Genomic DNA, 22,010 nt, shown 5'->3' on the forward strand with positions numbered 1-22,010 from the left:
ATCACAGGGCAGGGTGGCGCCTGTGGCTCAGTCGGTAAGGCGCCGGCCCCATATACCGAGGGTGGCGGGTTCAAACCCGGCCCCGGCTGAACTGCAACCAAAAAATAGCTGGGCGTTGTGGCGGGTGCCTGTAGTCCCAGCTACTCGGGAGGCTGAGGCAAGAGAATCGCTTAAGCCCAGGAGTTGGAGGTTGCTGTGAGCTGTGTGATGCCACGGCACTCTACCAAGGGCCATAAAGTGAGACTCTGTCTCTACAAAAAAAAAAAAAAAGAAAGAAAGAAAATCACAGGGTAATGGGCAGGGAAAAAGAGAGGAAATAATTCCAAACAGTAAGTCAATCTACTATTGCCATTTTCCATACGAAGTACATGGCAGACATTATTACCCTTCACTCTTTCCTCAGAGTCCTCAACACAATATTTCAGATAGTCATTACCAATAAGTTGAGTTTGCAAAAAAAAAAAGGTTGAAATTGATGTGCTATTCTTATGTGATTCTCTAGGCTCTTATAAACCTTATTTATTTCCCCCTCTGATTCTTTGCTTTGACCTAAAATAAGCTTACCCTAGGGCGGTACCTGTGACTGAAAGGAGTAGGGTGCTGGCCCCATATGCCGGAGGTGGTGGGTTCAAACCCAGCCCTGGCCAAAAACTGCAAAAAAAAAAAGAATGAGCTTACCCTTTCCTGTCCCCATCCTGCCAAATTATCCAAATTTAATCCATCCTTCGGATATCTGCATTTTACATTCATTCTTTCAATAGGATTTATTGAATACCTAACATAGTACATAACACATATATTTGTTGAATATGAATCTGTTTCACATTATCTGTGCCTTACACCAAGAAGATGAATTCTCAATGAAATTTGTCCCCTATTAATTAATAGCACTGTTGCTTAGAACAATAGGAGTTAGTGTCACATACCAGAGTTTCTGGGATGGGAATATGGTGTACTGACTGCGTGTACTTGACTCCTGATTCTACTACTTACTAGCTGAATGACCCTATGCAAGTCACTTAATTGTCTGTGCCTCAATGTCATCATATGTTAAATGGGTATAATAATAGGGCCTACAATATATGGCTGTTGTATTAAATGCAGAAAATTTTAGCCTAGATTGAACACATTGTAAACACCCAATAAATGGAACTTACCATTTTTAGCTCCATCTGAGAGTTTTCTTACAGGCCTTTATTCTGGATGGGTAGAAGAGAAAACCAAAACACTTGAGACTTAGGTCCTTGAACAAGCCTCACTCTTAATCCACCCCAGGACCTTGAGCCATGTCCTCATCCAGAAGCTTGTTCTCTAACTCATAAAGCTTGACTAATGACACAGGCACGTCTCCTTAATCCCAGTAACTTATCGTTAAGTGCCTAGAGATCTTCAGATGAAAGGCACGCAACAGACACCCCATTCTGTCATAAAAGCAAAACACTACCAAAACCTTGGAAAAGGCACAGGCTCCATAACTTAATGAAGCAGAGAATTAAAGCGGGTACATAGGAATAGGAAATTAATCCTTAGACTGTAATCCCTTAATACAAAGACAGGGAGAGATAATTCTGAACACCTCAGATTAGAGGGGTGGAAGATGGGGAGAGGACATAGAATGCCCAAGTCTATAAAATGTGAATTGGGATGTGAGAGAAGTGTCCCTCTTTCATTTCTACTTAAAAAAGAAAAAAAGAGCAACAGCAAGTATTGTTATCCTAATTAATTCAAGCCAGTTAAAAGGCTTGGGCAGGGCAGCGCCTGTGCTCACAGCCCCATATACCAAGGGTGGCCCGTTCGAACTCAGCCCCAGCCAAACTGCAACAAAAAAATAGCCAGGCGTTCTGGCAGGCGCATGTAGTCCCAGCTACTTGGGAGGCTGAGGCAAGAGAATCGCCTAAGTCCAGGAGTTGGAGGTTGCTGTGAGCTGTGACGCCACAGAACTCTACCGAGGGTGATAAAGTGAGACTCTCTCTTTTTTTTTTTTTTTTAACCCACCACCTCCGGCATATGGGACCGGCGCCCTACTCCTTGAGCCACAGGCACCGCCCAAGTGAGACTCTCTTAAAAAAAATAAATAAATAAAAAATAAAAGGCGTGGGCAAACAGGCCCCTATAAGTGGCTTGTTTGTGAATTGTGACAAGTCCTGAATTGTGCTAGGCTCCCTTTCAACCTCATTCTTTTCATTCCATCTCAAGCAAAGTATCCTCTTCCTCGATCCAGGAGCCACTCTAGAGAAGTCCCGACCAAGTGTGTGATGTGTTATCAGGCCCCTTGGCGCTGAAATCCTCAAGTTGGAAAAAAATGGTCAGCCATGCAGAACACTTAGCTTTTACAAGATCTGTCCCTGACACTGGAGCAGTAAAGAAACTGCTACCCCCTTGGTGAGTTTCCAAACCCCTAAATGGTGGATAGCTATGGGGTAGTGGCCAGAACACACGACGCCGAGTCTGGCAGCTCTAGAGCACTTCTACCATAGAATAGCTTTGACAGTTCAGACCGGGTCCTTAACCGTCCTGGGCTTGTATTTTTCCTTAAAGTGTGGACAACACTAATAGCTGTCACACAGGCGGTTGGGAAAAGTGAAAGAGGAGGCGTACCAGAAAACGTTCTGCCTACTGTAAATCGTTACACAGAAGGCGTTAGAGCTGCAAATCCTCCCCACCCCCCAACAATGCACGTTACAAACCAGCAGTCACCTCAATGCTGCCTGCCCCCTACTAAGGAATCATGGGCGGTGAAGTCCTTTAGTCGCCACACCCTCGTTTGCTGTCACCAAGGCGAGAACTACGCCTCCCAGGATGCCACGCTGAGGCCGCGACTACAAGCGCCCTCGTCTCCGCCCCCGCTGCGCGAAGCTTCCTGGGATATGTAGTCTCAGGTCCCAACAGGCACGGCAGGAAAAGGCGCGGAAGGACCACAAGCCCCAGAAGCCCTCGCGGCCACTCTTCTCCCTCCCCTCAGGAGTCTGAGTGCTGTTTTTGTTGTTGGTGAAAGGTGAGGGGAACAGCTGATCCGTCTGTGGGTAAGAAACTTGGCCTAATTCGGGGGCGATCTTATGCGGGAGGGGTCACCACACTTTCCAGTCTGCGAAAGGATAATCTAAGGAAATTGTAGAAGGGAGATACAGGAGCGTTTGGGTTTTAACACTTTCTGTACTGGAGAAGCCAGTTTGGGGAGTTCTTGGTTTCAGGGGGCCACGAGCAGGGGATGCCCCCTCACTGTCCTCGCCGCCTTCTCAGTCCTTCTCTATAAAGCTTGATACGCTTAGGGGAGTTTAAAGGATCTGAAATCTTGGTTTATTCTTTCTCAGGCAAAACTTGGCCACCACAAATCTTCCCTCTATCCCCGTCCCAAATCCAAAGGCCTTTACTACGCTGAATCCCTAGGGGACGGGGAACTCTCCAGGTTGTAGAATGTCAAGGAACTCTAGAGCCCTATAGAGTAGGGGGCGAGACACCCCCTCCCATATGTAAACATCTGGATCTCTCTACACACCTACACCTGCCCAGAACTTTCAGGCATGGAGAATGTTTACAGCTGTTAATGGATTTTCTTTATAGAGAGTATTTATTTGAGGGTTCTCTAGGCTTAAATCTCCGGGGACAATTCACACACACTCCTTTTGAAAGCTGGAAGTACTGTATTTGGAGAAAAATGGACGAGTTTTACCTAGGAAATTTTCAGAGAGATGAAAATCCAAAGAAATTTCTTGTCTTTTATTTAATCTCTATTTTCAAGAGAGAAGTAGCCACTTTTTGAATTGCTGGCCTACCTTTATTTCTCCCTGAATTTCTGTTTTCTTTTAAAGTTCCTGTCCCTCTGACTTCAGCCTGATGCGGCTTTGCGATGTTTGGGGGCGTGCACATGACTAGTGGTGATGGCTGATTGGACACATCAGCTGCGGCTGACACAGGAAACAGTAGTGGGCTGGAGAGGAGAGATGAATAAGAGAGCCATCTCACAGCGCCAGACTGAGGAGCTCTCTTGATTTTTATTATTGTTACCTGTTGACACTCAACCTTCATATTTTCCAATTAAGTCTCCCCAGCTAATTTGAAACACTCCTTCCTCTCAACCCTCTCCTACAGTATGTCTCCAACTACCAATCCAAAGAAATGGAAGGATTGAGGCACTTAGAATTGAGGCTAAGGGAAGCAGAGAGAAAATGGGGAGGGAAATATTAGAGTGAAACTCATCCTGCTGCAGGCAAGATCTGGAAAGAAGAATGTTAAGGTTCTTTTTGAACTATCTCTCCCTTGTTTTAACATTAAATATACATTTCCCCTTATTGGGGCCCCTAAATTCCTAGTCTGTTCCCTGCCTAGGGGTGGGGCTTTCCTGGCTCCAAGCCCCCACATTCCATTTCCCCACACCACGACATGCCTGCAAAGTGTTTCACTCCACCCTTGAAGCTGCCGCCTCCAGAATTCTTGACTTCCTGGAATAATAAAGTTGAGGGATAGAACCTGTCTTTCTTTATATCTCCCCTTCCCTTTGTCTTCTTGGATGAGAAGAAGCTTTATTCTTCTCTTGAATTCATAGTGGTAGAAATCTCAGAGATGGGGAGAGGACTGAGAGCTCAGGAGCCTGAAGATTGGGGTACCAGTTGACCCTGCCCCCCTTCCCTCAGCCGTATTACAGTTCTGAAAAACGCAACCATTTCTTTCGGAAATTAGTTGAGGTCATAACTCAGGGGTTACAATTTATTCCTGGGTATAGCTGAGTCAACAAGCTTAGAACCTGCTCAGAAGGAAAGGGCCCCACACCTCAGTTGGATTTTGAGTGCAAGAGTCAGAAGGTGTGGGAGATGAGATGGGGAAATAGAGGCTGGAAAATTTGGAATGCTCATGGAGATTAAGAAGTGAAAAGTACGGACTGAAGGGGTCAGGGCCTGGGATACTACAACTTGGTTGGTCAATGGGACAGTGAAAAGAGAGCAAAAATAAGATATGAACTCTAAAAAGGGTCTGTGGGCCAGGTGTGGTGGCTCATGCCTGTAATCCCAGCACTTGGGAGGCCGAGACGGGTGGATTGCCTGAGCTCACAGATTTGAAACCAGCCTAAGCAAGAGCGAGACCTCATCTCTAAAAATAGAGTTGGGGTGGGTACATGTAGTCCCAGCTACTTGGGAGGCTGAGGCAATAGAATTGCTTGAGCCCAAGAGTTTGAGGTTGCTGTGAGCTGTGATGCAACGGCACTCTCCCCAGGGCAACATAGTAAGACTCTGTCTCAAAAAAAAAGAAGAAGAAGGGTGTACAATCCAAAGCAGGTACAGTGTGAGACAGGGTGAGGCCTGACTTGGAAGACCAGACCTATATCCTAGAGACTAAGAATAATACCTCTAAAAGGTCCTAATACCTTCAGGGGCTGGAAACCAGCTATGCCTTCATCTCTAGGCATAGTGGCAGGGGCTGTGGGTGGGTGGAGATGGAGTGGGGGGAAAGGAGGTAGAGTGGAGAGACTTTAGGGTATCAATCCTCCTTGCTTTCACAGGAGGGCAGATATCTCAAGGGCAGTATGGAAGAATCATCACTAAACCGGGCACCATCCCGGGGTGGAGTCAACTTTCTGAATGTAGCTCGGACCTACATCCCCAACACCAAGGTGGAATGTCACTACACCCTTCCCCCAGGCACCATGCCTAGTGCCAGTGACTGGATTGGTATCTTCAAGGTATCCCTGGAAGCCCTTTTGGCTTAGGTTCATGGGCCGCGGTTTGGTTGGAAGAAGGGGAATAATTAGGTTCTTAGATTCTCAATATCAAGTTGGTAAAGAAAAAGGGAGAAAGATGTCACAGATGACAGAGGCCACTTGTATAAGCAAAGTTCATCTTCTCCCCATCTTGATCTTGCTCACTCCTGACACATTAGTATCCCTCCCCTTAACCTATCCTTTGCCATTGATGCCACTATAGCTCCATCCAGTCCCCTTCCTTCAATCCCTCAGCCCTTTTCACCATCTGGAGATAGTAGTTCTGTCCCCATACCCCTCTCCTACCTTGGACTTTGACAGGTGGAGGCCGCCTGTGTTCGGGATTACCACACTTTTGTGTGGTCTTCGGTGCCTGAAAGTACAACTGATGGTTCTCCCATCCACACCAGTGTCCAGTTCCAAGGTATAAGGGAGGATGGAAAATGGGGAGGGAAGAGCCAAGGGAGTAGAGGTTTGGAAGAAGATATTGGGCTCAGAAATATAAAAGGCACAGAGAACAAGGAAATATAAGTGCAAATAAATATAACTAGAATATATGCAACAGGGCTCAGCAGATGTAGACTCATGGGATTATCACAGAATCAGGGACTTAGGGATATAGAAGGAGCTTTAGAGGGCACCTCGTCCTACATCCTCCCCAAAGAAGGAGGGACTCCTCTTAGGGAACTGGGGGGTAGGGATGAGGGAAAATAGTATTATGTATTGAGAAGAGGATGGTTATAATAAGATTCTGAAAGACCTGGGTTCAAATCTCAGCTCTGATACTTACAAGCTGATTGGCCTTGAACAAATAATGCAGCCTCCCTTTTTCTGTTATCTCTGGCTTACAGAGACAATATGAGGCTTTAAAATGGTACAGGTGAATCTGTTAGCACAGTATCTGGTACATGGTAGGCATTCAATAAATGGCAACTAGCATTATTATGATTATGATAGAGAATGAGTTTGGGAAAGAGAGGAAGGAGAGGGCTAGGCAAAAAAAAGGGAGAAGAATATCCCAGGGAACAGAAATAGTATGTGGAGGGCAGAGAGGTGGGAAAACAGTATACAGAACAAGGAGCAAGGGGCTGGAGCCAAGGACAATGAATGACGTACACTAAGGGAGAGGGGGACCTGCTCAGCACTCGAGAATCTGGGATCACACCGGGGTCCTGGGCCCATTCTTCCTCCCACAGCCAGCTACCTACCCAAACCAGGAGCCCAGCTCTACCAGTTCCGATATGTGAACCGCCAAGGCCGGGTGTGTGGGCAGAGCCCCCCTTTCCAGTTCCGAGAACCAAGGCCCATGGATGAACTGGTGACCTTGGAGGAAGCAGATGGCGGCTCTGACATCCTTCTGGTGGTCCCCAAGGCAACTGTGCTACAGGTGAGAAAAAAGTAGCAGAGTTGCTCCAGGTAGGGAATGGGAGGACAGCTTCCCACCTCACCCTTCCCTCATCTGTAGCCTCCACTGAAGACCTCCTGGAAGTTATACAAAGTCCTGCCTTCAGGAAAGTCTCAATCTAACATAGACATGAACATGTAAGGCAGGAAAGTAAGCCACCTCTGGCCTATGTAACTTACGATTTCATAAGAACTTTTCAAGCCTTCCTTCTTCAAGGGCTATATTCTGCCCTAAGCCCTAGAGGAAGATCTAGATGGCAGAGGGAGGCCATTCCAGGAAACATTCAAATGAAGTGCAGGATAAGACTTGCTTCTAGGACAAGTGAGGAGTGAGAGCAGATAGGCAGGGGCCCAGACCTGCACTACTAGTACCAGAGGCGCTTGACCATTGTGGCACTTGAGCACGTCCCATGTGACTAACCTGACATATACTGTATGGGTGAAATACACTTTGGATTTTGAAGATATGGTGTTTTAAAAAGAATGTAAAAGACCTCAATAATTATTATATTGATTAAATGTTGAAATAATACTATTTTTGGCTTGGCCCCTGTAGCTCAGCGGCTATGGTGCCAGCCATATACACTGGAGCTGGTGGGTTCAAATCCAGCCCAGGGCCTACCAAACAACAATGACAACTACAACCTCCCCTCCCCCCAAAAAAGCCAGGCATTCTGGCAGGTGCCTGTAGTCCCAACTACTTGGGAGGCTGAGGCAAGAGAATCGCTTAAGCCCAAGAGTTGGAGGTTGCTGTGAGCTGTGATGCCATGGCACTCTACCTAGGGCAATGGCTTGAGACTCTGTCTCACAAAAAAAAAAGAAATACTATTTTGGATAGACTGGGTTAGAGTAAATATTAGTAAAATCAATTTCACATGTTTGTTACTCTTTTTTAAAGGGGCTACTAGAAAATTTTAAATTATATATGTGGCTTGTATATTACTATTGGGCCAAATCGACAAGAATTAGTGAATGGAGGCAGACATTAGCAAGGAAGATTTCCTGAAGGAAGGCAAGGGTCAGGGCCACATAGGGAAGAAATACATTCCCCAGTCACAAAAGGCCTGAGGAAGGCTCTAAAGGTAAGAATGAATAACTTCTGTGATTTAGACAAACTCCTGCCCTCTAGACAGAGTCTCACTTTCTTGCCCCCGGTAGAATTCCATGACATCACAGCTCACAGCATCAAACTTTTGGGCTTAAGCAATTCTCTTGCCTCAGCCTCCCAAGCAGCTGGGATTATAGGAATCCACCACAATGCCTGGCTATTTTTAGAGACGAGGTCTCACTCTGGCTCAGGCTGATCTCCAACTTGTGAGCTCAGGCAATCCACCGCCTCCCAGAGTGCTAGGATTACAGGCATGAGCCACCATGCCTGGCCAGAACTCCTGTCTTATAATTACACATAGTCAACACAAGAACAGAAAGAAGATACTTGTGTATCTCACAGAAGTAAGAGATGTGTGAGCTCTATTTTCACATTCAGAATTCTTATTTAAACTTTATAACAACCCAGACTAAGGGATCACTTTACAGATGAGGACACAGATATGCAAAGAGGTTAACTGTTCAGTCACAGTCACAGAGTCACACTAGCTAGCCAAGTGTAGTGGCATAAACCTGTCCCAGCTACTTAGGAGGCTGAGGTGGGAGGATGTCTTGAGGCCAGGAGTTTGAGGTTGCAGTGACCTGTGATTATGCCTGTGAATAGCCACTGCACTTCTTCCTGGGCAACATACCCTGTTTCCCCAAAAATGAGACAGTGTCTTATTTTAAGGTGTGCTCCTGCAGATGCGCTAGGTCTTATTTTCAGGGGACGTCTTATCTTTCCTGTAAGTAGGTCTTATTTTCGGAGGATGTCTTATTTTCGGGGAAGCAGGGTAGTAAGATCCTATCTTTTTTTTTTTTTAAGTCATGTAACTAGTAAAAATTGTATTGAATATTTGAATCCATGTCTATCAAACTCCAGAACAGAGGGGGTAAAATTAGGGGAGCCATCCCTTTTGTTTGTGTTTACTAAGAAAGACTGTGCAAGACAACATCCTTGCATTTACTGAATGAGGAAAAGGAAGAGGGACAGGCAGTTGAGAGTGCGGTGAGCTGATGTGTCTGACAGGGTGGTGGGCAGGATTCTGAAGCACATCACACCTCCCCTCAACTCAGCTTTTTATAGCCCGTATTGATGTCACTTTCCAACCCCAAAATGCACCGAGAGAGTGATGGAGATGAGACCTTCACATGGTGCCTCCCAAGCACACTCCCCTCTCATCCTGTCCTCTGTAGAACCAGCTGGATGAGAGCCAACAAGAACGGAATGACCTGATGCAGCTGAAGCTGCAGCTGGAGGGGCAGGTGACAGAGCTGAGAAGTCAAGTGCAGGAGCTCGAGAGGGCTCTGGCAACTGCCAAGCAGGAGCACGTGGAGCTGATGGAGCAGTACAAGGTAGGAGTTGGGCCAGGTAGGGAACAGGGCCTGGCTGCTCACTCAGTGACCCAAATCTGAACCCAGCAAAAAGAGTGAGAGAGAGAGATTTAGTGGGCCTTTAAGGTCATTCTGGCATCAAGGAAATAGGTTGCAGAGGAATAAGTAGAATTAAACTTGATATGACAAGAGACATGTCCCAAACTTGTAACAAGACTCAGTTCTTTGAACATAGGAATGCTGGGGTAAGGTGGAGGTGGCCATCTTCATAGGTAAGGGAATGTTCCCTTAGAGTTTCTTTTTCAAGGAAGGTGATGGGATAGGAGGGCGGGAGAAGTCAGACTCTGGGGTGCTACTTTGTTCTACCACTTGACAGATGAGTCTCCACCTCCTGCTTCTTCTTGGGGACTCTTTAATTCCAGGGGATTTCTCGGTCCCATGGGGAGCTCACAGAAGAGAGGGACATCCTGAGCAGGCAACAGGGAGACCATGTGGCACGTATCCTGGAGCTGGAGGATGACATCCAAACCATCAGTGAGAAAGTGCTGACAAAGGAGGTGGAGCTGGACAGGTGAGGGGACCCTCCTTCCTGCCATTACTCCCCTCACTTCCAGTGACCCCTGACCTCCAGCCTCCTGTTTCAGGAAAGCAGACCTCTCTGTCTTACACGGTTTCTCTTTCCCTTCTGAACCTCACACAGGGTATTCTACTTACTGGGGGTGTTTTTCTGCCTAGCTGTCTGCCATCTTTCCTAACATTATTCTGCATTTCTCACCTTCAGAAATAATCATAGTTGCTGTTTATGGTGGTGATAGCTAAGCAAGGGCTAGGACTGGGGGACTTGGAAGAAGACAATGAGTAGAGTAGGCAGCACAAGATAAGAGAGGATAGATTTCAAACTTTACCACAGGAAAGACCAGATTAGACTCTGTTCTTACTATTAAGAAATGTTAGAACTGGTGATTCAAGAATATTATGTAATAACGCCCCTGAAAAAAGGTATAAATCACTGAATCTTAGCATCGGAAGGAATATGAGGTATATAAGCAGCTATGAAGGGGACCACCACCCTCAGGAGACAGCCTTTTTCAATACTCGACAGCTGTCAATTTTTCTTTTTCTTTTTCTTTTTTTTAAGAGACAGAGTCTTACTTTGTCACCCTTGGTAGAGTGCTGTGGCATCACACAGCTCACGGCAACCTCCAACTCCTGGGCTTAGGCGATTCTCTTGCCTCAGCCTCCCGAGTAGCTGGGACCACAGGCGCCCGCCGCAATGCCCGGCTATTTTTTGTTGCAGTTTGGCTGGGGCTGGGTTTGAACCTGTCACCCTCGGCATATGGGGCCGGCACCTACTTACTGAGCCACAGGTGCTACCCATAATTTTCTTTCTCTTTTTTTTTTTTTTTTTTTTTGCAGTTTTTAGCTGCCACCTCCAGTATGTAGGGCTAACGCCCTACTCCTTTGAGCCACAGGCGCCACCCTGCCAGCTGTCACTTTTCATCTCTTGGGTTTCCCCTCCTATAACTTATCAGTGGGTCCTTGTTTTAAACCTCTGGACCCACATGGAATACATTTCTTGCTTCTACCAGAAAACTGTTATTTCTACCAAATAGCTCAAATATTGACCACTACCTCCCATGTCTGTCCTTCAAATTATCGTCAGTTTTGGGCGGCACCTGTGGCTCAGTGAGTAGGGCGCCGGCCCCATATACCGAGGGTGGTGGGTTCAAACCCAGCCCCGGCCGAACTGCAACAAAAAAATAGCTGGGTGTTGTGGCGGGCGCCTGTAGTCCCAGCTGCTCGGGAGGCTGAGGCAAGAGAATCACATAAGCCCAAGAGCTAGAGGTTGCTGTGAGCCATGTGACCCCATGGCACTCTACTGAGGGCAGTAAAGTGAAACTCTGTCTCTACAAAAAAAACAAACAAACAAACAAATTTTCGTCAGTTTAAACATTCTAGTTCTTTCATTCATCAAATGACATAGTTGCATTTCATTCAGCACTGGTAGATTTGATAGTTTTTAAAAACTCTTTAAAGGCAAGAGGCATTCTGTCCAAGGCCCAGAGTAATAAGTGAGTTAATCTGAGAGGCTTCTTCAGAATGTTAGTCTTGCCCTACAGAGATATTAGATGTCTCTGTTGCAAGTCACAGAACAGAAAAGAGGTGATCAGATTGAGCATCTGAAAAAGATTAGGTACTGTCTAGACCAGAGGTCAACAAAGTATAGCCCATGAGCCAAATCCAGCCTGCCACCTGTTTTCGTACAGCTCACGGGTAAGAAAGATTCTTTTGTTTCAATGGTTGGAGAACAAATTAAAAGAATATTTTGTGACAGGTGAAGATTGTATGAAATTCGCATCTTGGTATTCATAAATAAAGTTTTATTGGAACACCATGCTCATTTATTTACATATTGTCTATGGCTGCTTCCTCACTACAGTCACAGACTTGAGTAATTGCTACAGAACTTGCATGGACTGTAAAGCCTATAATATTTACTATCAGGCCCTTTATAGAAAAAATCTGCCAACTTTTGACTTAGGTCACAGGCTTATAGTTAATAATGACTGACCTTTATCTGGAAAGACTGGATTCTAGTCTCTTGATTGAATGAAGACAACCAGGAACCATCAGCAGAACATTCCTTAAAATGTTATGTAGAGGATCGGCACCCATAGTTCAGTGAGTAGGGTGCCAACCACATACACTGAGGCTGGCAGATTTGAGCCCAGCCTGGGCCTACTAAATAACAATGACAAGTGCAACAACAATAAAAAAAATTGCCAGGTGTTATAGCAGGTGCCGGTAGTCCCAGCTACTTGGGAGGCTGAGGTAAGAGAATCACTAAAGCCCAAGAGCTGTGAGCTGTGATGCCACAGGCACTCTACCCAGGGCATAGTGAGACTCTGTCTCAAAAAAAAAAAAAAGTTATGTAGAATGATAAGCTGAGCACAATGGCTCATGCCTGTAATCCTAGCACTCTGGGGGGCTGAGGCAGAAGGATCCTTTGAGCTCAGGAATTCAAGACCAGCCTGAAAAAAAGACCCCATCTCTACTAAAAATACAAAAAATTAGCCGGGCATGGTGGAGGATGCCTGTAGTCCCTGCTACTCAGGAGGCTGAGGCAGGAGGATTGCTTGAACCCAGGAGTTTGAGATGGCTGTGAGCTCGACTGATGCAATGGCACTCTAGCCTGGGACAACAGAGTGAGACTCTTATCTCAAAATAAATAAATAAATAAATAAATAAATAAATAAATAAATAAATAAAAATTATTTCTTTCTAGATTGTTTCCCATGACTTGAAATCTTGGGTTCTTTAGGCGTAGACCTGGATCATTTGGCTTGGGGATTTAAGCATGCCAGAGTAAAGTGAGGTCTAGTCCTGGAGTAAGACCTACATAGAAGAAAACAAGACAGAGGTCTAAGTCCTTCATTCCTTCTCTGGGTGACCAGATTATCTGACATGTCATCCCCCCACTCATAGGGTTAGAGACGCAGTGAAAGCCCTGACTCGGGAACAAGAGAAACTCCTTGGGCAACTGAAGGAAATGCAAGCAGACAGAGAGCAAAGTGAGGTAAGGGTCTCAGAGTTGGTTTGCTTTCTCCATTGTTCAGCTAGTATTTATTGAGTCCCTTCTGAGTGCTGGGCACCAAAGGGAACAAAAATGTGAAGAATACATCATGTGCACTCTACTAGGGAACATAAGACATATACCCAAATTAGGATTAGTCAAAGTAGAATATAAGAAGTATCATAGGAGAAATCTAATGGTGTATCATGAAGAGCCAGGGAGATGGATGAGAGCACATCTTGATAGACATCAGAAAAGCCTTTCGCAAATGGGGCTAAAAGCCACTGCATGGTGGCTCACACCTATAATCCTAGCACTCTGGGAGGCTGAGGCATGAGGATTGCTTGAGCTGAGGAATCAGAGACCAGCCTTAGCAAGAGCCAGACCTCATCTCTATTAAAAATAGAAAAATTAGCTGGGCATCATGGGACTACTACGTGTCTATAGTCCTAGCTACTCAGGAGGCTGAGACAAGAGGATTGCTTTAGCCCAGGAGTTTGAAGAGCTACAGTGATGCCATCGCACTTTACCCAGGGCTGCAGAGTAAGATTCTGTCTCAAAAAAAGAGGCTTTAACTAGCCTAGTACTTTCAAACCTTTTTAGGAGAACCTTTTCCTCTCCACTCGCCAATGAAGTTTTTCATTTTAAGTGAAACCTCAACGAATAAATATAGACAGTTTTATTACTATAAATTTATTTTATTTCTGTAAATTCAAATGTATAACAAAGTAATTTTTGATGGAAACCAAACTTTGAAATTAGAGCTTACGGATGACTGTTGTGCCAGTCTCAGCAACTAATGCATTTGTATATATTACTTTGGTTGCACAATATTGAGAACAACTGAGTCACACACAAGTAGATGTGAATGATAACAATTTTTAAACTGTCCACCTTGCCTTCTCGGTTTACCCTTTAATTCAATAGAGACTTTATATTCTATTGAATAAATTTCTCCATTTATTTTCTTTTATTGCCACAACCACATTAGCTCAGACTCTGGTTATTTCTTGCTTGGACTACCGAATAACCTCCTAATTAGTCACCCAGCCTGAGTGACTTGGGAGGAAGGTAGTACCATGGGGATAGAAATAAAAGTAGGTAAGACTAGGGAGGGGTGGGAGGTGGACTATATTAGGTTCGAGGGGCCTGTAAGATATCCACGCTGAGTTTTGTTCTAAGAGAGGACAAGTGAAGAAGCAGAAATGGGATGGCAGTACCTTCATGTATGACCCCAGCTATGATGCTGGATAGCTCGTTTCCAGAGCTGGATGCTGGAAGCGTGGGATTGAATCCCTTTGAGCTGAGAACCCAAGAATGGCTAATAAGAGCTAAATGCTTGAGTTATGTTAAATCTGAGAAATGGAACCTTGACCTCCCTTGTCACAATAGTTCACCTCCCTAACCACCCCAACACATACACTCCTTTCCGTCAGGCTGAGCTCCAAATGGCACAGCAGGAGAACCATCACTTAAATTTGGAGCTGCAGGAGGCCAAGAGCCAGCAAGAGGAACAGCGTGCTGAGGTCCAGCGACTAAAGGACAAAGTGACCCAGATGAAGGATAACCTAAGCCAGGCCCAGCAGCGAGTGGTAAGTGAAGGCCCCTCAGCAACAGAAAGCAGTGAAAGGTTCAAGGGCTAGTTGTAGAAAAGTTGGGGTCAGGCTTGGTGCCTGTGGCTAAAGTGGCTAAGGCACCAGCCACATACATCTAAGCTAGCGGGTTCGAATCCAGCCCGGGCCTGCCAAACAACAATGACGGCTGCAACCAAAAAATAGCTGGGCGTTGTGGGGGGTGCCTATAGTCCCAGCTACTTGGGAGGTAGAGGCAGGAGAATCGCTTGAGCCCAGAAGTTGGAGGCTACTGTGAGCTGTGCCACAGCACTCTACCCAGGGTGACAGCTTGAGGCTCTGTCTCAAAAAAAAAAAAAAAAGAAAGAAAAGAAAAGTTGGGGTCACCAGAGAAAAGGGGAAAAGAAACGGCTAAAGACTAAACAATTCAAACCTAAGTCCCAGCGCAGTAGTTGGGGGAGGGAGCTTGGTTACTTCCCTGGTTGACAAATGATTCACTGAGAAATCTGATCTCCATCTCCTCCTTTCTCCTAAGGCTGAGCTGGAGCCCCTGAAGGAGCAGCTTCGAGGGTCCCAGGAGCTTGCTGCCTCAAGCCAGCAGAAGGCCACCCTCCTTGGAGAGGAGTTGGCCAGTGCAGCCGCAGCCAGAGACCGCACCATAGCCGAGTTGCACCGCAGCCGCCTGGAAGTGGCTGAAGTCAATGGCAGGCTGGCTGAGCTCAGTTTGCACTTGAAGGACGAAAAATGCCAGTGGAGCAAGGAGCGGGCAGGGCTGCTGCAGAGTGTGGAGGTAGAGGGATAAGGCGACCTGGTCATCTGATGGCCACTGCCCCCACCTGTGTGGGACTCCGACATGTGGTCAGACCCTCTGGGAGGAGAGAAGAGGGGTTGAAAACCTTAGCGGACCCAGGTAGAGAGGAGCTTTCAAGGAAGTACACTTACTTTCTAGATATGACCCTCCCTAACCAGGGTATCCCAGTCCTGATCACCACGGCACCCCTTTCTTGGTTATTATACTTGGTATACTATTATACTTGGTAGAGAAGCGTTTTCTAAGGCCCTGCCATCATGCCCATCCCTGATCAGCACATGCAGTCATGTCTTGTCCTTCATTCAGAGGGGATAGGAAATAAGGAAGGCAAAAAGGGAAAATTGCTCCAAAAACAATTTAATCAAAGTAAGGAAGGCACACAATGAGTTCTGGTGTTGTTGCCTGTGGCATCCCTTTTCCTTCCCCTTCCCATTCTAATTTTCCTTCCCAGGCAGAAAAGGACAAGATCTTGAAGCTGAGTGCAGAGATACTTCGACTGGAGAAGGCAGTTCAGGAGGAAAGGACCCAGAATCAAGTGTTCAAGGCTGAACTGGCCCGGGAAAAGGATTCTAGCCTGGTGAGAGATCCAATGGGGCCTTTCCTGGGGCCTCCTGAGGCATCAGTGCCCCTTATCTCTGTCTTGGATGTGGTCTCTGAAGTGTTAGGTGCCAAATTCTGTGTTGGTCAGCATCTCACTTGTACACCTCGAGTCCTCTTGGTTTGAAATGTGTAGTGTCCCTCTCAGGACACACATCTGGGCCTAGTAGTAATATAGCCCCACCCCCACCCCCAGTACGATCAAGGCCTCTGCACCCTATCCCAGAGGCAGTCATCCAGGTCCACTAAAGAGGCAAAGACTATGTCTCAGATAACTGTGTCTCTGTAACCAAGATAAGGAACTTCTACAGGAAGAGTAATGGGGATCCCCCTGTATGTGTCAGAGAAAGAGAGGATCAGAAACAACAGGGAGACCTGGTTCTAGGTTGTTGGTCCAGCTTCCAGAGCCCTGGTTCTTGGAGTTACATTCTAGGCTCCAGATTCTATCAGCCCTTCTCCCTCAGGTGCAGTTGTCAGAGAGTAAGCGGGAGCTGACAGAGCTGCGGTCAGCCCTGCGTGTGCTCCAGAAAGAAAAGGAGCAGTTACAAGAGGAGAAGCAGGTGAGAACCCATAACTCGGCCCTGTGGATGCCACAGTTAAGGACTTGAGAGCTAAAAACTTTGTATCTTCTCAGCATCTCTCATTTTAGAAACTGGAATTTCTAAGAGGGCCCTGATGCTAAAAATGGCACCCTGGCTCCCCTTATTAGGCCATGGGAGGGTCACCAGGAGAAGGAGGGATGTAAAGGTTGAAAGAGGACTGCTGGATCTACCTGAAGCTGCATACTCTTCCATGAAGCCATCTACTCCTGAGGAGCTAATAGTTCATCTTGGATGGAGGGAAAGGCTCTGTGGCCAGTAAGGTTGGCATCTGCCCAGCCTGTAGCACCTGCGTCTTTCTTCCCCAACTCTAGGAACTGCTAGAGTACATGAGAAAGCTTGAGGCCCGCCTAGAGAAGGTGGCAGATGAGAAGTGGAATGAGGATGCTGCCACAGAGGATGAGGAGGCCACTGCAGGGCTGAGTCTGTACACCCCTATCTTGTGACGCCTCTTCCTCCCTGCACCTCCCCCTGTTGAGGAAAGCTCCGTGTGACCCTCCGGGAGTTGCCTCTGCCTTTTATGTGTTTTGCCTTTTCCTTTCCAGTCCCTGGCCCCTGTTTATTTGAACTATATTCCTCATGCAGAGGAGACAGCTGATCTAACCCTCTAACAATGCATCCTTTCTCTGCCTGCTTCCTCTCCTAAAGGCTGCCCAGCAGCTCTGACAGACTCAGAGGACGAGTCCCCAGAAGACATGAGGCTTCCTTCCTATGGCCTATGTGAACGTGCAGATGTGAGCTCCTCTCCTGCTGGGCCCCGAGAGGCTTCTCCCCTCGTTGTCATCAGCCAGCCAGCTCCCATTGCCCCCCACCTCTCAGGGCCAGCTGAGGACAGTAGTTCTGACTCGGTGAGCAGAAATAATAAGGAGAGGTAGGGCCAAACCCAAGTGTCCCAGCCTCCAGAGCGGGAAGTCTTAGCCATATAAGAGAGGGGAGGCAGGCCCAGCCTCTCTTCAAGGCCACCAATGGATACCACCCCCAAAACCAGTCTGGCCCAATAGCCTCACTGCTTCTTCCTCACTTTCATTCTCTTCCTGTCCACCTGCCCCTATTGAAATGCCTCTCCTGCCTCACCCTTCCTATAGCCTCTCTAGTCACTGTCCCAGCCTTGGCCGCTCTTCCCTTACCCATCCCTCTGTGCTGCTCCCCCATCTTAGGACACCATCCCCAAACCCAAATCTCTTTTTGGTACCCAGGAGGCTGAAGATGAGAAGTCAGTCCTGATGGCAGCTGTGCAGAGTGGGGGTGAGGAGGCCAACCTGCTGCTTCCTGATCTGGGCAGTGCCTTCTATGACATGGCCAGGTGAGTACAGCCAGAGAGGGCAGGAGGGAGATAAGGAAGTAAGGAGAAAAAAGCCATTCATGTGACCAATCACTGTGCCCTGCTCCCAACCTCCCCCTTCATGACCTTAGTCAAGAAAAGGAAATAAAGGCTCGGTGCCTGTAGCTCAGCAGCTAGGGCGCTAGCCATATACACCAGAGCTGGCAGGTTCGAATCCAGCCCAGGCCTGCGAAACAACCAAAAAATAGCCGGGCGTTGTGGCTGGTGCCTGTAGTCCCAACTACTTGGGAAGCTGAGGCAAGAGAATCGCTTAAGCCCAAGAGTTGGAGGTTGCTGTAAGCTGTGACACCAGGGCACTCTACTGAGGGTGACATAGTGAGACTCAGTCTCAAAAAAAAAAAAAAAAGAAAAAGAAAAAAGGAGGGCGGCGCCTGTGGCTCAAAGGATTAGGGCACAGTCCCCATATACCAGAGGTGGCAGGTAAAAAAAAAAAAAAAGGAAAGGAAATATAGGTGTGGTGATTGACACAGAAAATTCCCCACTGCTCAAAATTCCAGTGGCTTCAGGTAAACCTTCCCTCTGTCTGATCAGTGCACTCAGAGGTCCTGCCTTTAACTGGCTTCTGTATTGTTCTAGCACCATCTTCCACGGAGCCCAAATTACCCTGCATCCCCTCTTTCCTGTCCCTACCCCTTCCCCAACCACCAGGTAGGTACCTAGGCTCTTTGGGGAAGGAAGGGAGGTGATGAGGACTCCAGGGATGGGAGCAGAGAAAAGGGCCCAGCATCCATGCAGCTGCACCTGAGATGCTTTCTCTCTTCCCTGACTTCCTCAGAGAGGGAACCTACAGAGGTGGAGGATTCGGGTATCAGATTGTGCCCTCTGCCTTCCCTTTTCTTCTCTGGGTCGAGAGGGCAGGCACTGGGGAAGAGAGATTTAGTCTCAGCTTTGCCTGGATATGAGATGGGTTCAGGGCAGGGAGAAGGTGATACTGTCATCCTTCTCGATTGGAGCAGGAAGATGAAGGATGGTGTCAGACTCATTTTCAGCCTCATTAGGCAGCAGACGGAGATGGAGGGAGGAGAGCTATAAGTTGGGGGATGGGCTCTGCACTGCAGAGTCCAGCCGAGACTAAAGAAGGGAGGAAGTGGGGAGCTGGAAAACTAGGACTCCAGTATTATGGGGAGAAATATGCCATAGGAGAAACCAGGGGAGAGAGCCACAGGATGTTGCCCTGGGAACGGGATGATCTGGGAACCTGGGTGTATGGGTCCCGCTCCCTGAGGTTTACAAGACAGGAAGATAACAGCACGCTGATCCTCTCTTTCTCCCTTCTCCCTAGTGGCTTTGCAGTGGGTCCCCTGTCAGAGGCCAGCACCAGGGGCCCTGCCACCCCACCATGGAAGGAGTGTCCTATCTGTAAGGAGCGCTTCCCTGCTGAGAGTGACAAGGATGCCCTAGAGGACCACATGGATGGACACTTCTTTTTCAGCACCCAGGACCCCTTCACCTTTGAGTGATCTCACCCTAGTACATGCACACACACACGCGCACACACATAGTCTCTCCTACACACTCACACACACAGGCACTTCAGTGTGGTGCCTGTTCTCCATCACATTGGGCTCCATGATATTCTGTTCTCTTAAGAACCGTTTCTGGGTGCCCTGTTTTCATCCCAAGCTTTCTTACTTCATCCTCTCCTTCCTGGCTTTTTTGTGTCAGGCAGGAGCCCTTCTCAGAAGCAGTGGCTGAATGTTCCCCCTGAAAGCGGTTCTGGAAGAGCCAGGATGGAGGAGACCTTCCCCTGTGGGAGCAGAATCATCCATTCCCAGCCCTGGTTGCTTCTGATACTCACACAGCCACTGCACACACACTCACACTCACACACACTCCCCTCTCTGATGCCCCAAAGCCAGTTCTGGGGCACCCCACCCTCTCTTATTTGGGGCTTATGTTTGTTTACCCGAGTTTTCTCTGGGGCCTGCGTAGAGGCAGCATGGACATTGTGACCTCGTAGGTCTCTTTCGGTTCTCAGCTTCATTTGTTCCTCTTTCTGCCCCCCTGTTGCCTTCTGCACCCCACTCCAGCCTTTTCCATAGCCTTAGGTATTAAGTTTGGAAGTTTCTTTTGTATTTTGAGGATTCCTGTACCCTGTCTCCTCCCCCTTGCAGGCCTCCCTGCCTTATCCCTACTCCCACCCCTGTAACCTCACATGGAGAGAAATAATGTATTTGTGCCTTCTTTGAGGGAAGGGGGAAAAAAGTGGTCCCAGGCGTCCTTTCCCAGCCCCTCTTCCCTCTCCAGGTACCCCCACAGCAATAAGAATCCCTCCCCATGCCTCTCCCCTCTATCTGTAGTTTGGAGTTTGGACAAATATATTTATATGATATGTAAACCATTGTCATAAAGTGTATCCTTTTATTTCTTTTTTGTTTGTTTCTTTTGAGACAGAGTCTCACTCTGTCACCCAGGCTAGAGTGCCATGGCATCAGCCTCACTCACAGTAAACTCACACTCCTGGGTTCAAGGGATCCTCCTGCCTCAGCTTCCCATGTAGTTGGGACTACAGGCCCCGCTCACAATGCTCAGCTTCTTTTTCTATTTATAATACAGACGGGATCTTGCTCTTGCTCAAACTCCTGAGCTCAAGGATCCTCCTGTCTTGGCCTCCTAGAGTGCTAGGATTACAGGTGTGAGCCACATGGTGACATGCCTGGCCATAAAGTGTCTTTTTATGAGTGTGACTAGAGCAAAGAGGGTCCAGACCTCTGGCTCTTATAAGCTCGTGGAGGGACGAGGGAAGGAGGGGACTCATCCCTGCCTTACAGGGGAGAATGCTGAGCAGTTATTTTCCCACCGTCCCTCCTAATGTGCTGGCACCAGTCGGAGGAGGAGAGGAAAGAGCCTTTTTCTCAAGTGGGAGATTTGGATTGGAGAATACTGCAGTGGGGGGAGGAGGAGGCACATCTGCCTCAGTCCTGCTCAGGGTTTAATCCCAGGGGTGGGAGTATGGCACGGAAAAGTTGGACAAGGTTTCCACTGCTCAGACCTTCACCCACTGTAGCAGCCATCACTGTACCTTAGGCCAAAGGCTAGGCATTACTTCTGTCAAGGGTGTACACCTTTGAGCATCCACTTAGTAAAAAATGCCCTAAGCCCCATACCTCTAAAAACTGTTTCATTTCTCCCACCCCTGCGTCTGTCTCTCTTTGTTGCCATCCCCACATACCCATATGCATACTCTGACTCCACAGTCACAAAAACACATCCATCCACTCTAACCAGCGTCGCAGCCTATACAGACACATACACAGCATCATAAAGCATTTATTAAGGACCTGCGTGCTCACCACGGCTCTCAGCACCGCTCTGCACAAGCATGTGCTGCAGCCCCCTCGCTCTCCATCCCAGTGGCTCCCTTATCAGCCACCCTCCACTCCCTTCAGGGCCCCTGGGTAGACCACCCCCACCATTTCCTCTCTCCATTCACCTGAAACCCTCCTGTCTACCCCTCTTCCAACCCCACCTGGATGACATCTTACATCCTTCCTTCTTTCCTCACGTCTCTGTCTCCTAGCAACCCCATCTCATTCCCTGAATCCCTTCCAAGGAAATTAGAGATAATGGATCTCTCTTCTCTCCATCTCAACCCCTCTTTATTGATCCTCCTTTAATGAAAGTTAATTATAACAATGATTTAATTAATAGAATCCCTCTCTTCCTTTATTGCTTCCCGTATTAAGACTATTAATAAATACGAGCTAGGCTGACAGAGGCATCCATCACCCGCCTGGGATTCCCCCCACCCCTCCTTTTACCCTCCCCCTCACCCCCTCCCTTTCTTGGCCTATAAACTTGCCGGGGTAGTGGGGGTTAATCAGAGAGGAATTATGAGCCAACATCCCCAGCAGGAGGTGCATTTAATGAAATCATTTGTGATTTATTTCTGGGGGAGGTTGGCGAAGGAAGAATCTGGGACCCACACATCCTGGCTTCCAGAAGGGTGGCCCTCTAGTGCAAAAAAGAAAGAAAGAAGGCAGAAACAGGGACCCAGGC

General features: G+C 47.5%; 1 protein-coding gene and 1 long non-coding RNA gene across 2 annotated transcripts in view; one reads left to right on the forward strand and one right to left on the reverse strand.

Annotated features, from left to right (window-relative positions):
• Positions 1–2,915: 2,915 nt before the first annotated feature.
• On the forward strand, positions 2,916–21,607 carry CALCOCO1 (calcium binding and coiled-coil domain 1). Its single transcript, XM_053554396.1, has 15 exons — positions 2,916–3,023; positions 5,495–5,674; positions 6,014–6,116; positions 6,889–7,079; positions 9,380–9,538; positions 9,940–10,088; positions 13,004–13,094; positions 14,528–14,683; positions 15,198–15,452; positions 15,925–16,050; positions 16,535–16,630; positions 16,984–17,092; positions 17,318–17,517; positions 17,866–17,972; positions 19,294–21,607. Exons 2-15 carry the CDS (start codon positions 5,519–5,521, stop codon positions 19,469–19,471), a joined length of 2,076 nt encoding a protein of 691 aa, XP_053410371.1. The 5' UTR covers positions 2,916–3,023; positions 5,495–5,518; the 3' UTR covers positions 19,472–21,607.
• Positions 15,484–22,010, reverse strand: part of LOC128560874 (uncharacterized) — a 47,971-nt gene continuing 41,444 nt past the window's right edge. Inside the window, exon 3 of the long non-coding RNA XR_008373169.1 lies at positions 15,484–15,530. This is a non-coding gene — a long non-coding RNA (uncharacterized LOC128560874). The remainder of the gene's footprint in view (positions 15,531–22,010) is intronic.

Source organism: Nycticebus coucang, chromosome 12 (genome assembly GCF_027406575.1).
Source record: "Nycticebus coucang isolate mNycCou1 chromosome 12, mNycCou1.pri, whole genome shotgun sequence".
Taxonomy (NCBI): domain Eukaryota; kingdom Metazoa; phylum Chordata; class Mammalia; order Primates; family Lorisidae; genus Nycticebus; species Nycticebus coucang.